This window comes from Penicillium hispanicum (assembly GCF_028827665.1).
Source record: "Penicillium hispanicum strain IBT 35686 chromosome Unknown utg000006l_segment0_segment0, whole genome shotgun sequence".
Classification (NCBI taxonomy): Eukaryota; Fungi; Ascomycota; class Eurotiomycetes; order Eurotiales; family Aspergillaceae; genus Penicillium; species Penicillium hispanicum.
Window position 1 is genome coordinate 3,740,141 of NW_026623198.1, and position 14,455 is coordinate 3,754,595.

Sequence of the window (14,455 nt, forward strand, 5' to 3'; positions counted from 1 at the left end):
CATCACCAGCCGCGAATGAACAAGACATGCAATATCTCTGCGATCGGGGATGGATTGGCCTGGTGTTCGGAGCAGCGATGCAATCTGTTCACCATGGCTGATACACTGATTTCCAGCAATATTCCATTCTCTTCTCATGGGTCCCCTGCTACGAACCAGTGCCACCATGCCATATAACATTGCGTCAGTACTGCTGAACTCTTAACAATAGACTATTTGACGCGCTGATATCTCTTGATTTCATAGTATGGTCAGTGACTTCTTTTTCCCCCAGTCAGGTATGTTACAGGGTCACATTGTGGGCATCATCGGGATAACTAATCTGCACAGGGGGGATTGAGAGTCATATCTATCAGCTGTCTTCTGTAAGCTACCCCAGAGCCATAACCTTATCTTATGTCAAGCTCATTCTAATGACATTTCAGAAACTCATCGACCGTGGACACAAAGTCATCATCATCACACATGCGTACAAGGGCCGAACCGGAGTCCGGTACCTCACCAATGGACTCAAGATCTACCACGTTCCCTTTTTCGTCATCTACCGCGAAACGACCTTCCCCACCGTCTTTTCATTCTTTCCCATATTCCGCAATATTGTGATTCGAGAGCAGATCGAAATCGTCCACGGCCATGCAAGTCTGAGCAGCTTCTGTGGCGAAGCCATTCTGCATGCGCGAACAATGGGCCTGCGAACCGTATTCACCGATCACTCACTTTTTGGGTTTGCCGATGCTGCTTCAATTCTCACGAACAAACTTCTCAAGTTCACCTTGAGTGATGTCGATCATGCAATCTGTGTCAGTCATACCTGGTGAGTCGTTGGTCACGTCGTGCATAAGGACTCATGGACATCAACTGATAGAACATATAGCAAGGAGAATACCGTCCTTCGAGCCTCATTGGACCCTTTGATGGTCTCTGTTATTCCGAATGCTGTCGTTGCGGAAAATTTCTGTCCTCTCTCATATACCCCTCGTGCTCTTGATCAGATCCCAGGCTCTCCTGCTGACCTTCGGGCATCTCCTACGCCAATTGGACCAGATGATACAATCACTATTGTGGTCATTTCTCGCCTTTTTTACAATAAGGGAACGGACTTATTGATTGCGGCCATCCCGCGAATCCTCGCTTCCAATCCCAACACCCGGTTTATTATTGCGGGTTCTGGGCCCAAGGCCATTGACTTGGAACAGATGCTCGAACGGAACGTTCTCCAGGACAAGGTTGAGATGCTTGGCTCGGTTCGACACGAAGAAGTTCGGGATGTAATGGTACGAGGCCATATCTACCTACATCCCAGTCTGACAGAGGCGTTTGGAACGGTGATCGTCGAAGCGGCTAGTTGCGGCTTGTTTGTGGTTTGTACTCGAGTTGGAGGTATCCCGGAGGTGCTTCCCCAGCATATGACCACGTTCGCCAAACCTGAGGAGGATGATCTCGTCGTTGCAACTAGCAAGGCCATTGCCGCTTTGCGTTCGAACAAAGTCCGGACGGACCGATTTCACGATCAAGTAAAGATGATGTATTCATGGCGGGATGTGGCTCAGCGAACCGAGCGTGTTTACCAAGGTATCACCGGCGACATTAGCCCAGAAGAGTTTTATGGCTACTATCCCGGCCAGGGCTGGGAGGCAAGTGGAGATCGAGTACGCAGCTTTGCCCTCATCGACCGTCTGAAACGGTATTACGGCTGCGGTGTCTGGGCGGGCAAGTTGTTCTGCCTGTGTGTTGTCATCGACTTCTTGCTCTACGTCTTCCTCGAGATGTGGTTTCCCCGGGCGAACATCGACATCGCGAGAAGCTGGCCGAAAAAGCAACCCCAAGAGAAAACACGCCAATCCACTACTGTTCGAGGCAGTCGTTGACTGTCAATCCGGACCGCTAAGGGAAGAACAAACTATACATATCATCTCCTTCGTTAACCCGCCACATACTAGAATTTTACGAAGGCCCCAATATTCTTTTGTTTCGACTCATTTCGTTTCGTAATGCGCTGCATAACCTGTGTTCAATCGTACATGCCTTTGCTAAACACCCGAATACCCAGAACCCTGAAACACGTTGCTTCATGAGATGCGGAATATCCAGATCCCGTCTCGTGTCGTTTTTGGATTTGCCCTTTGATGATTGTTTTTAATCGCGCTTGGTGCTGGGCTCGTACTTCCACTCCGCATCCAGAGTCTCCGCAGGCTCCGGATTCATGTTCTCAGCGGCACGGTCTGCCTTGTTCCCACGAGCGCCACGCTGAGCCTCTTCTTTTTCAAGGCTACGTTGATCAGCGAACTTGCGCCCAACGGACCGGTCGGGCTGGAAGCTGCCGACACCTTCCAGGCCAGCAGATTCCTTCTTGCGGCCGTGGGCACCGTCGTGCCTCACCTCGTTGTTCGTCTGGCCCGCCAGGGGCTTACCCAGACCGGTGTGCACGTCCTTGGAGGTAGCGCCCTGCAGGGTGGCCGCGGGCGAGGTATAGACAGCCTCTTTGCCGTGGCCGCGCAGCACATTCGGGTTGTTGGCTTGGCTGCCGACCTCAGAAACAGTGTTTGCTGTGTGAGAGTTGCTGGCAGGCGCGGTACCAGGGGGGAAAGCCTGTGCATGGAAGACAGGGCGCTGGTCAGCTTCATTGACCTTGCGGCCGGGTTGATGCTAAAGGCGAAGATGTCAGCCAATTGCAATGGATGAGCACTGGGCCCTGGAGAATGTAGCTGAAACATACACCCTTGTCGGTCAGGGGGCCATCGGGAGCGACCGAGGGCTTGAAGCTGCCCTGGTTAGCATGCGCAACAGAGTCAACGTTGTTGAGAGTGCTCATGATAAGTTGAGGAAGATGACAGAGATCGCGTGAAGAGAAATAATGATTAGCAGTTGTGTTTCAATCTGAGATGTGGTTGAGAACACTCTTTTGTGAGTTCCTAGCTTCTCTTTAGCTTTATACCATTTGATGTACATCTTGGATCCGGCCATACCTGAGGCATGACGTCAATCAGGTCGAGACTGACTTCATCACGATATCGGTGGCAAGACGGTTTCAATCAGGGACTCAGTGGATCGGACGGGGAACATCATTTCGCTGGATTCAGAATCATTGATTCGGGTCTGCCTTGATGTCCAGCCTCTCTGTACACTAGGGCGATCAGGGTCGTCGAAAGGCTGTGACATCAAAGAGTGGAGATCCCAAAGGATCCAAACTCTGACGATTACAGCATGGCGGAATCATGAGGTCGTAGAATCGACTGGATTCCCTGTTTTTTTGGGGCCCAGAATCAATGATTTGGCATACAATAGGAGGAAGAGGTGCTGGGTGCATGCCTCAACTTATCCATTAAGGGCCATGCTAAGGTTCCTAGTGTAGATTCATCTAGTCCAAAGTTATCTTCCTTTAGTTCTTACGGAATTCTCATGGTAGGTAAATCAAGGACGACGATCCCACCGGCAGTGGTATCTACATAAAACACTCTCAGCAGATTGTGCTGACAGGGGTGGATGGATGCTGTCGGTAGCAAGCTCAGGCCTAAACGCCAGTCGGGAGCTGGCCATTGTATGGTTGAATGTGGATGTTGCTAGCAGTTTCGCGGCTTCGCGCTGACAGATCAAGCGAAACAAACTATGAAGGAGCTATATCCACTTGTCTCATTCTTTGGTCTTGCTGATGACACCATTGAGAGTCCATTTGATCGAATCGACAAACCACCGGTGTATGAGCAGAGTACCTATGTTACGGAGCTAGATCAGGTGATCCCTAATAGTCATTATCACGTAGCCGTCCGCTACTTACTTAATCAATTACACTTCTCTACGTCTTCACTTCGTACCAACCTAGCTCTTTTGAAAGGACTTGAGAAGGGGCTGAAGCTATATCTGCCGACATAATCACAATATGAAAGGTACTCGCGTCGCTAGATCCCTTAGCTAGAACTCGGAAATATCCTGGATTGATAGATGAGAGGATATCACGGGAAAGACAAGATCCGAACTGACTCTTCCTTCTCAACCCCACAGTCAATGGGCCAATTTCTGTAGATCTGACAGCTGAACCAGGTAAACTGGCAAGTAAGATCAAGCTAGAATCGATGAAACCACCTTTTAAATGACCTAGACACTCCCCTTATTGAAATCCAGTCTGACCCGTTGGTGATTCCGCTGTAAGGACGCCCCAATGAATACTTCAATCTGTATAGCTCTTCTCCTTTCAGTGATATCCACAGCACATTCATATCAGTATCTTTTATTATTCTGCCGGCCATCAAGACCGCCCCAGAAGTGGCTTGCTGTACTTAAGATGGAAATGGTAATCCCTGTCCAAGCGCTTCCGACATCGACGCGGTCGTAACTCATCCTTCAGGGCCCTTGTCAACTGATGTTTGCGAAGTCGCTGATGTCGAAGATTGGCTTCGTAGAGGCTTGGTTATCTACGCTCTCATCACTATCGAAAACGGGGATAGATCCCAAACGCCGTGATGCCATTATCCCATCCCATTATGTTCGATCCGACCGGCCTGATCTCCAATCGAATCACCGCATCACGGGCGGCCGGCCCTCTTTATTCCACTTGACGCGACTCTGCACCCATTCAACGGCCGCCTGCACCCCCGATCCCAGCAACGCGCTGACCGGCAGCACGCGACTGTCTCGGACGCCGCTTCCCGTCTCGCCCTCGAAGACCTTCCGGACAAAACCCTCCTTGATCCGGACCACTTCGACACAATCCTCGCGATCCTGTTTATTGGCCAGCACCAGGATCGGGACCCCCGCCACGTCGGCATTCTGGAGAACCGATTCCAGGACCTGTCGGCACTCGTCCAGACGTCCAAACTCGGCCCCACCCGCGTTTATCCCGACATTCTGTTCGGAGAAGTGCTCACTGGTGCTTGTCCGACTGCTTCCGCGCGCGGAGCCAGATACAAAGCTGGGTCGTCGGCCGGGGGCGGAGGGAAGCCGTGTGATATCGGGGTCCTGGCCCACGTCGGCGCTGTCGACGACGAAGATGATTGCATGGCAGCTGCTGTAGTAGCTCTGCCAGAGGCCGCGCATCGAGATCTGACCGCCGACATCCCAGATCTTCAAGTTCATATCGGGTAAAGAGATGGTCGCGACATTCTGGCCGACGGTGGGGACGGTCTTTCCGGGGTTCGGCGCCGGTGCTCCCTCCGGCCGAGGCTGATAGAAAGCCTTGATCTGCGATAGGAGTGTGGTCTTGCCGGCATTGTCTAAGCCTAGAAGTAGCACCGAGTATTCTAGAATTCCGATCGGAGATGAGCGCGCAAGTCGGGGAAGCCGAGGGCGCGGCAGGAGATGCGACTTACCCTCTTTGCTCGTCGCGTACATGTATAGCGACTTGGCCAGGTGGTACATGATCGCGCAGGAGCTCAATCAGCCGGCGCGATCAACATCAACTCGACGGATTCCGCAAGGGCCAAACGTCCATGGATGGCGATGCTGAAGGAAGCTGGATGCGCTGCCCAGCCCCGTTCCCGAGTTGGAAAGTAGGGCTTAGGGCTAGTCCGGGCCACGTTTGTACCACGTGAGGTACCTTTTCCACGGTGAACACCGCGTCGCGGTACATGGCTGCTCAAGTACCTTATACTTAGACTCTTGGATTATCGTAGTGATAAGAGCTCGTCATATCGGGCGTGGATCGCATTGCTGTTGCCAGTCTCGATCGTTGTCATCTTCCGCTGTGACCGGATCGAGTGCCAGATTCTGACTTGAGATGGTATACTCGCCGGATGGAGTGATCACTCCATAGTTTCCCCAATTCCTTTTCCACTGGAACCCCCGAAGATTCTCCTCCCCCCCCCCCACCTTCTCGACCCTTTTTGTCAGCGTGCTTATTGATTCTCCGCTCGGAGCGGGACTGGAGGCGACTGAATGCCGGGATCGAACTTTTTCTCTTCTCTCATGGGCCATGCGCCGCATTCCTCCATGGCCGGCTTTTGCGCTTCTCCAGCAGACAGTGTGCCTTCAACCTCATGCCGCTTTCGTTGGATAAGCCTTCCGTGATCCTGCCCTCGCATGTCTCCAGAATGCCCCGCGTGGGTTGAATCATCCGAGGCTCTAGCGCCCTCAATGGAAACCGACACGGTCATCATCGGTAGGTCGCCTTTCTCCATGTTTCGCCTCAGTTGGCTACATGAGATAGAATGCGGGACTCATTTTTTGTCGTGGAATAGGCAACGGGCCGTCGGCCATGATCCTTTCCTACATCTTGCATGGTCATATCCCGTTTTACTCGTCGACCCCGCCTCATCCAGACCCGTTACTCGATGCCAAGTTAAAGGCCTCGCCCAATCTCTTGACTGCCGACGTGGATGCTCTGACTGCACATTTTGCGGCCTCTCGCCTATCATATTCCACGCAAGCTCTTCCGGTGAATGTTCTACTGGATACTCTCGTGCGACCTAGCATCGATGTCGACGAGTCTAGCAGCACTTCGAATATCGAGTGGCGGAGTGTACCTGAGCAGGCCGTTTCGCACCTGGTCTTTGGACAATCCTCGCAGCCCGGAGGTCAGTGGACCGACGAGCCATGCGGGGCAAGCTGGGATATCCAAACCTTGAGCTATGCGGCTATGCTGTCTCTCCCTGGATACTCTTTCGCCGATTACCATCAGAAAATTACCGGGCAGGAGCTTCCGCCATTCACTCGGCCCACGAGACGCGAGATTGCCGATTATTTTCGCGCCTATCCCGCAGCAGTTGGCATCCACAACGTGTTCCGATGCGGGAACGAGCTGACTGGCATTTCACGCACCGCCAACGGATTCTACATCCGGTCTCACAACCTTTATTGCAAGAGATTGGTTTTGGCAAGTGGAATATTCACCGAGGTGCTTCCTCCTGTTCCTGTTCTACGACCACTGCTCCAGACTAAATCGACATCCTCCGTCCCGCTGCTTGTCATTGGATCTGGCTTCTCTGCGGCCGATGCGGTGATCTCCGCCTCGCCGAATCAAAAGATCCTCCATGTCTTCAAATGGGCTCCGCAAGATCGTCCATCGCCTCTCCGGTCTTGCCACCAACAAGCCTATCCCGAATATGCCGGTGTATACCGACTGATGAAGAAAGCTGCCCTTACTGTGGGGTCTGTAGGCAAACATCAACGACCGAAATACCGACGAGGTACCTCAACTGCATTCCTGGAAAGCCGGAACTGGGAAGAGGTGTACGAGGGTGTATCGAACGTGGAAATTACCGACGTGGAGCTACAGAATAATCTCGCTCTTGTTACGTTCTGTCGTACAGACGGGTCCACCTTTACTCGATCTGTCGGCGGACTCATCTATGCAGCCGGCCGGCGAGGGACCTTAGCTTATTTAGATGATGAGCTCCGCTATGAAGTATTAGGGCCACACGATCCCAAGGGCCCCGTGGTTTCCGGCCAGACTCTTCGCGCGAAAGCGATTGAAAATTTGGAAGTTGCACCGGGAGTGTACATCATTGGTAGCCTGACTGGTGACTCACTAGTCCGTTTTGCACATGGCGGCTGTGTCTATACAGCAAGGCACCTGATCGGTGATCAGGATAGCCAACGAGAGACTCGCAGTACGTGCAGTAGTGCTGTGTCGACACGGCCCCAGTCCTCATCCCTTGTCGTGATGAACGGCATGGACGGCCATCACGTCTATCCAAATGATCTTTCCAGCATCACCCGAGAGGACACCCTTGGCAAAGTGTCAGCCATGGCTGCCCCGCAGAGCTGGTGGAAAACAATGGTGGAAATGTGGAAAGATCTGATACGATAGATCAGGATGGTGGCACCCCTATGTATCTTATGTATGAAGCAACAGTATATAGATCATCTACAACTCATGTACTCAATCAGAAAGACTCCGATCTGGCCTGCTTCAGCAACTCTGAAATGGTAACCACCCGGTAGCCCCTGTGCCCGAGTTCTGGCAGTACCGCTTGTAGCATCGGCACCGTCCACTCCCTGCGATCGTGGCAGATAATCACACTGCCCGGCTTTACCATGCTGAGGATGTGCTTTGCATTCAACCCTGCGAAAGGTACTTGTGGATCATGAGGGTATACATCTCCGAGGACAAGTCGGTACCCCAACTCGGCGACCCGGTGCCTCATGCGAGAGCTGAAAAATCCCGATCCCGGCCGAAAGAACCAATTCTCAGGCCCGTTGTCTTGTCCGGCTGCGCGATAGCGTTCATGGATCATACTATGCACGGCTTGTATTTGCTCCACAAGCACTGTGTCTCCTAGCGCGCGAGAGGGCTCGTCGTGCATCGCATGATTGGCGAGTTCATTCCGAGCCCGGACCAGCTCCGTGAGCACCTCCTCATGACCTGAGACCTGAGAGCCTATCACAAAGAAGGTGGCAGTTGAGTCGTGTGCTTTCAAGATGTCGAGGATTGCTGTGGTGTGCGTGGAAGGTGCGTCGTCGATGGTCAGAGCGACCATTTTTTTCGCAACCGGGTGGTGGAAGAGTACGTCAGGCCAGCGACGTTGAAGATAGCGAATAAGGAAGCTGGGCGGTTTGTATATTAAATAAAAAGGGAAGAATAAACAACAAACGAACAAGATGCCGGCGAACATGGCGCGAGCGTGTTCTCAGGGAGTTGAAGAGGGATGGACGGTACTTCGTATGCGTACGGATAGATGCTCAGCATCGGATTTTGATTTATATACAACGCGCCTTCTCTGGGCCAGGGCCAATCGACGCGCTGGAGTAGATTCAACTACGGTCGTGTTGGTAGCGAACTCGATCTAAGCACGCACTCCCTTATGAATATAGAATGAGACTTGAATTGAACACCGTGCATGCAAGGGTCTTTGGTTGCTACAACGCCAAGGGTATATCATCGCAATAAGACAGCTCGCCCCAAACCTAGCCCATGATTTGCAGCTGATCCTCCGGTGGCCAGCGCACCTGTGCAAAGCTTAAGCAGCGCTTAATGCTCTGCAGATACTTGCGAGTAGCTTCATCACTAAGAATATGTGCCTGTTGGTCGCTCTGGTGGAGTTTCTCGCGGGCGGATCGTTCGTGGATACCAACCATGGTGACACCAATGGGCCACGCACTATCATCGAATTAGAACCAGGATCCAAAGGAAGAGACTGCTGGATGATCAACTCACGCTTTGCCAATGCTCACCCGGAGATACGCGTCATTCGCATCGACGTATCTCCGCTGCTGCGCCTTATGCACGATCTCCACAATCGGCTCAAGGAGTCCGTCCTCCAGATCCCCCTTCTCAAAGCGGCGGAACAGTGGTTTCATATTTTCTCGAGACTGAACCATGGCATTGTATGCCTGCTTGCCTTGGAAGCTCTGACGTACGGCGACATCACGTTTCGCCAGCGCAAGCTCCCATTCGGACAAGACCATATTGAAGTAGGATCCTAACTGTCGGATAAGGAACAATCGGTCGTCTGGGCCCTTCGGAATCTTGGCTGGAATAATCATCTGGCCTCCTGGTACTGGCTCCAATGTGGTAGGAATGGGTCCGTCTGTTATCTTTCGCAGCGTTGCGGACCGCTGGACCAGGCGGCGATATCGCCGGAGTCGGGAGCGATGATTCTCTCCAAATAACCGTACAGGCTCATCAAGCTCTCGCAACTTCTCAATGAGTACTTCTTCTTCCATGTCTTCATCCGCTGCTCCTTCGCTGGCCGGAGTCTCTCCGTTGTCGTTCTTTGCGGGCAAGTCGGGCAGGCCGAGCCTTTTTCGTCGTTCACGCTCTTGTGCTTCCTCTTCCTCATCCCTTCTCTTTTTCGATTCCTCGGCAATCCTCCGCTTCTTTTCTTCTCGCTCGCGCTTTCGGTCTGCCTCTTCCTCCTCTAGCTTGCGCTTTTGAGTTAGGCGCTCTTCGCGTTCCCTACGCAATCGCTCCTGCTCTTCGTTGTATGCTGCGACGCGCGCGGCCTCCAATTCTCCTCGGCGCATATATTTCTTTGCGGGCTCGACCGGTGTTTCTTTCTCATTGTGCGTGCCAGAGGGCTTGGGGCTGTCGGTGCCTTTGGCCTTGGAGATCTCCTTGGACATCAACGCGGCGAAATCCATGGTGGCCGGGGGGATCTGCTTAGCGCACAGTCTTCAGAATAATATCGCAGAATCTCGGGTCCGATAGGATCATGCAGGTAAGATAGGTGTCGTAACCTGTGGATGTGCCGGCGACAGCGTGTGGGGGTGGGCAGTGGCAGAGGAAAAAGAATGTTCGGGTCGAACTCGGTCGCCCGCGCACGCCTGGCCAGAGCGGAACTAATATACAAGGCCAAGACCACGAGAGCCTCAACGCATGAGCATGACGTTACTCCAAATTAATTAATATTAACCTGTATTTGCTAGTTTCCATATTCATATCCTATTGCACACTGCTTGGAGGTGGAAAGGGCCTGAAGCATACTGTAGAAAAGGCAGAGGAAGCCGTAAAGCATAACACGCCGGCCTTTTCCGCAATGGAGTTTCTCCGTCTGTCTTCTATTTGACTTCCCTCGTTGCGGGCAGCCCCAGAAAGAAGCAACTTTGAGCGCCAGCACTCTGGACAACCCGTGGCTTGAATGATTCCCACTTGACCACTCTGTTTCTTTGCAATTGTTCTCATCAATCCTACACGCGGCGCTCTCGCCCTACCATCATGGCCGCGTCCTCGCGAGAAGGCTCCAAGGCCTCCATCAACCGCCAGACCACAACTCCCTTCCACCTAAAGCTTTTCTATCGCGTCAACAATTTCCACCATCTCTCCGACTACAGTCTACCCGCCCCGTCGCGCCGCGGCGGCCCCTTGAGCGGCCCCAATGCCATCCGCGCGCCCTCTCCTCCGGCTGCTGCACCACTCCCTCCCCATCTTGAGATCTACACATGGCAATCCTGTACGCTACGCGAGCTCTCACAGCTTCTCACCGGCGCTCTTCCTTCATTACTCCCTGACCCGCCCGTGGGCACTCGCCTGTGTTTCCGACTCATCTACCCCGACGCGCGTGGCGCCGCAGTGATGGGCCCCGATGCGCGTGGCCGATACTTGAGCAAGGATCTGGGGAGCGTAGTCGTGGGACCACGAGACAGCCCGTATCGCAGCGAGCAAGACGCAGAGGAGCGTGCAGAATTGCGACCTCGCCCAGGCCTGATGCGCTTCCAGGGCTCCGAAGCAGACAAGGCCTTGCAAGACGCCCGGTTCATTATTGGAGACTACGTTGAATGTGCAGTCTTGCCACCACTTGAAGATGGATCAGTTGCGCCGCCGCTTCGTGGTGGCTCTGGGCCACCTCCGATGGGCAGTGGAATGCGTGCATTCCGAGAGAATGGATTTGGACGACCGGGCCGTGGGGGACCTCGAGGCAGTGATCGCGGTGGTCCCCCCAGTCTTCCTGCTGGCGATTGGAAGCGAGGCGAAAGGCTTCCAGAGGGTGGTGGTGGTCGGGGTGGCGGCCGTCGGGGATGGGCCCCATACTAAAAGTTCCAGGGATGTGGAGTTGGAGGCTTGTGTTCATTATGAAGGCTGTGGTCATGGAGCTTCGAGATGCCCGCTTCACAGCTATGTATGATTAATCGATATCCGGCGAATAAAATACAGATCATCCGTCCTGTCGTATATCTCGAGCATCACAACAGACCGGGCGCAATTCTCTAATGACAGGCCACCGGTCTGAACAAATGATAAAGGTATCCGTGACTGATGAGGCACTCTTGATACATTGATGGTCAATTGATATCACCAGGCGGTTTTCAGAGCACCCGGTAAGGCCAACGAGGGTCGGATATGAAAGAAACAGAAGAAAGTCCATGCGGTATATGCTTGCGGTTAAGGTACATAGGCCCAGAAAAGCGGGCACCGTCAGAAAAAAAAGCAGCCTTGCTCATAAAAGGAAAGCGCACCCTCGCAGAACCACCAAGGGTTTCCAGGGGCTTCAGAACCTCGTATGCTGCTATGCGTTGCACTTGGCAACTCCCCGAACATAATCAAACCACCAGTCGGTCGCACTCTACCACTCTGAGATGGTGTCCCCCTTTCGCTTGCCACGGAGCTCATACTTGCCCTGTATAACCTTTGTCAGCTGGATTTCCGCGACCCAATGCGACCATCGTGGCGAAGGCAAAAGCTTTAGAACATACCTCAGTATTGTAGGCAACGTAGGTCAGAACGCCAGGGATCAAGCCCATGTAGATGAAGGACATCCAGGCATGGCGCGGGGTCCAGCGGAAGTACTTGTAGCGGTTCGCATTGAGTTCTGTCGCAGTCAGTCATACAGTTACTGCTTGCAGACTTTCAAGCAAATGAATGGAGGCAAATGAGCTCAAAGATGCCTGCGAGCAGCTGGCAGTAGAACATGCATTGCAGGCAGAGCTTCATACTGAGCGCGGTTCGGAGGTTAAGAGCAGAGGGGGTGGGTGAGGAGCATGTACCGTAGTATTTCTGGAGGGCCGGGTCAAGGACCAGGGCTGGCCAATTGATTAGCAAACGGACAATGAGTATAAAGAACACTGCAGCACTCACACTTGCTGGGGCCGGCCATCGTTGCGGTGGAACTGGAAGCGTAGACACAGAACCGTCGCTTTCCCAGTCGAGACGGAAATGAGGGAGCCAGTCACATGACTCACACCACCGGTACTGGAAATCACGTGATATGCACGTTCAAATGGGCTTGGGGGACTTGGTCGCTTCGTCCTGGTGGAATTCTAGATTAGCCACCAGGCTGGCTTTCTCCTTTCTCTTGGGGCCCCTGTGCCTCAGTTAGGCTGTACGGAAATATGCTATTCCTTTGTGTGGGCGCATTCGTCGTCTCCTACAGCCTCTAGATTGTCCGCCAATCAGAACACTCACATCACGTCGACGCAGTGTCCAACATTTGTTTCCCATAGCCGACGCTATCGAATTATCTGAAACGATGAGGAATCATTCTAGCACACATTTATATAACATCTGATTCCCAGGTATCGCCATATAAAAAGTTACATAGAGGCTGAGAACGTCCCTTCAATCTGCTCGATCTTTGCTACGGCCTTCTTGTAGCCCGCCTCTTCCTGGAGGCGATTGGCATAGGCCACCAGGGAAGGGTACTTCTCTTGCTGGCTTTTCTCCTTGAGCACACGTCCGCTGGCCGCGATAATTGGGAAGCTCAGTAGAATGTCCGCAGCCGTCAGTTCCTTGCCGCACACAAAGGGGCCTCCCCCCGGGGCAGTCTTCAGCTGATCCTCGAGGAAAGCGAGATTGCCCTCGACGTTGCGAGTCAAGAAGGCCGATTCAACCTGCGAAGCGACAATGCCCGTGATAGGCCGCACAAAGAATGGGGGCGATTTGCGAATAGCTATAGGGCGAATGTTAGCTCCGACCCATCCACTGGTGTCGCTCCGTCCGGGGCACGCGAATGGGGAGGATTGCATTGGAATCTGGGAAGCACTGACTATCGTTGACCAGGGTCATGACGAGGAACGGCATCAAGCTGCCTTCCACGTAGTGCATGAAGTACCGGTAGCGCATCCATTCCTCCCGCTCGCCGCCCACCTGGCCCTGGCGACCGGGCAGATAGCGCTCTGGCACCAGAGTCGGTCGCATCTGACCAAAGTGGTCGCAGAGATACTCGACGATCGCGGCGGACTCTGCCAGGACCAGAGGCGACGATGAACCGGGAGCCTCGATCGTGATCACGGGCGACTTGCCCAGCGGGTGGACCTTCTTCAGCTCTGCTGGAGCGAGTTTGTCGGCGCGGCGCTTGAACGTCTTGAGCTCATACTTCAGTTGGAGCTCCTCCAACAGCCAGAGAATGCGGTGGCTTCGGGATTGCTCGAGCCTGTGGTCACTTTTAGTCGGGCGTGTTCAGGAGGCAGAAAGGAATCCCTGGCACTGTACCAATAGAGAGTGATCTTGCAGCCCTGGTTGTTGTCCGTCATGATGTTGTTGCGATGGGCTTGGTCTGCAGATGGGGAGGCGAACCAGCTGCGTGGACTTGCAAGGTTAAATGGTGGATGATGTCAACGGCCCGAGGCTCTTCGATCGATTGACTCGTTAGGGATAAAGCGCCGAGCGTTCATGTGAAGACTGGGAATCGCCTCACCCATTTGTCCTCGCGACCGGTTATGGATCCAAAACCCGCATTCGACCTGGGGAGTACTTCATTCATCCGTTTTGCTTTCGACCGCACTAGTGCACGACAAGAAGATTCTTCAAGACTTGGCCTCATTGGTAGTGTGGAATACCAAACCCATATTTTACACGGTTTCAATCGGGTTCAATTGTAGCCGAAGTTATAGTAGGTTTAGTAATATATACAGTACTATGCGCTACCTAGGTCAGTTTACTAAAATCACCCCCTTAAGAATTTCGTTGCAGGGAGTAGAGAGTGCCTGTGCCTTCTCCACCGGATGAACAATTCTTCAAGCTTGCTTCTAGAAGCTCCAAGTCAAAGTCGGAATTACTTCAGAAATCGTATGCCGGGATAGGACTGAAGAGTGCTTACCTTTGGGTTCATCATGGATTTCAATTGGTCAGCATGAACAAGGAATGGAT

The 14,455-nt window shown here is 53.1% G+C and overlaps 9 protein-coding genes across 9 annotated transcripts; 3 read left to right on the top strand and 6 right to left on the bottom strand.

The window, feature by feature from the left end:
* Window positions 1-166: 166 nt before the first annotated feature.
* N7459_007741 (phosphatidylinositol N-acetylglucosaminyltransferase subunit A/GPI3) lies at window positions 167-1,868 on the top strand (the record flags this gene model as incomplete). Its single annotated transcript, XM_056946909.1, has 5 exons — window positions 167-183; window positions 247-278; window positions 331-365; window positions 426-814; window positions 875-1,868. The coding sequence occupies 5 exons, from the start codon at window positions 167-169 to the stop codon at window positions 1,866-1,868; spliced, it is 1,467 nt and encodes a 488-aa protein (XP_056798908.1).
* A 268-nt stretch (window positions 1,869-2,136) lies between these two features.
* N7459_007742 (uncharacterized protein) lies at window positions 2,137-2,812 on the bottom strand (the record flags this gene model as incomplete). The annotated part of the gene is made up of 2 exons (XM_056946910.1): window positions 2,137-2,646; window positions 2,717-2,812. 2 exons carry the CDS (start codon window positions 2,810-2,812, stop codon window positions 2,137-2,139), a joined length of 606 nt encoding a protein of 201 aa, XP_056798909.1.
* A 1,700-nt stretch (window positions 2,813-4,512) lies between these two features.
* On the bottom strand, window positions 4,513-5,352 carry N7459_007743 (ADP-ribosylation factor family protein; the record flags this gene model as incomplete). The annotated part of the gene is made up of 1 exon (XM_056946911.1): window positions 4,513-5,352. The coding sequence occupies one exon, from the start codon at window positions 5,350-5,352 to the stop codon at window positions 4,513-4,515; it is 840 nt and encodes a 279-aa protein (XP_056798910.1).
* Window positions 5,353-6,066: 714 nt separating this feature from the next.
* On the top strand, window positions 6,067-7,741 carry N7459_007744 (uncharacterized protein; the record flags this gene model as incomplete). The annotated part of the gene is made up of 2 exons (XM_056946912.1): window positions 6,067-6,091; window positions 6,171-7,741. The coding sequence occupies 2 exons, from the start codon at window positions 6,067-6,069 to the stop codon at window positions 7,739-7,741; spliced, it is 1,596 nt and encodes a 531-aa protein (XP_056798911.1).
* Window positions 7,742-7,817: 76 nt separating this feature from the next.
* Window positions 7,818-8,546, bottom strand: N7459_007745 (chitin deacetylase CDA4; the record flags this gene model as incomplete). Its single annotated transcript, XM_056946913.1, has 2 exons — window positions 7,818-8,478; window positions 8,530-8,546. 2 exons carry the CDS (start codon window positions 8,544-8,546, stop codon window positions 7,818-7,820), a joined length of 678 nt encoding a protein of 225 aa, XP_056798912.1.
* A 292-nt stretch (window positions 8,547-8,838) lies between these two features.
* On the bottom strand, window positions 8,839-10,014 carry N7459_007746 (mRNA splicing protein PRP18; the record flags this gene model as incomplete). Its single annotated transcript, XM_056946914.1, has 2 exons — window positions 8,839-9,031; window positions 9,089-10,014. 2 exons carry the CDS (start codon window positions 10,012-10,014, stop codon window positions 8,839-8,841), a joined length of 1,119 nt encoding a protein of 372 aa, XP_056798913.1.
* A 574-nt stretch (window positions 10,015-10,588) lies between these two features.
* On the top strand, window positions 10,589-11,404 carry N7459_007747 (SAP18 family protein; the record flags this gene model as incomplete). Its single annotated transcript, XM_056946915.1, has 1 exon — window positions 10,589-11,404. The coding sequence occupies one exon, from the start codon at window positions 10,589-10,591 to the stop codon at window positions 11,402-11,404; it is 816 nt and encodes a 271-aa protein (XP_056798914.1).
* A 529-nt stretch (window positions 11,405-11,933) lies between these two features.
* On the bottom strand, window positions 11,934-12,464 carry N7459_007748 (uncharacterized protein; the record flags this gene model as incomplete). Its single annotated transcript, XM_056946916.1, has 4 exons — window positions 11,934-11,987; window positions 12,064-12,179; window positions 12,355-12,390; window positions 12,446-12,464. The coding sequence occupies 4 exons, from the start codon at window positions 12,462-12,464 to the stop codon at window positions 11,934-11,936; spliced, it is 225 nt and encodes a 74-aa protein (XP_056798915.1).
* A 436-nt stretch (window positions 12,465-12,900) lies between these two features.
* Window positions 12,901-13,839, bottom strand: N7459_007749 (glutathione S-transferase; the record flags this gene model as incomplete). The annotated part of the gene is made up of 3 exons (XM_056946917.1): window positions 12,901-13,256; window positions 13,354-13,739; window positions 13,799-13,839. The coding sequence occupies 3 exons, from the start codon at window positions 13,837-13,839 to the stop codon at window positions 12,901-12,903; spliced, it is 783 nt and encodes a 260-aa protein (XP_056798916.1).
* Window positions 13,840-14,455: the final 616 nt, after the last annotated feature.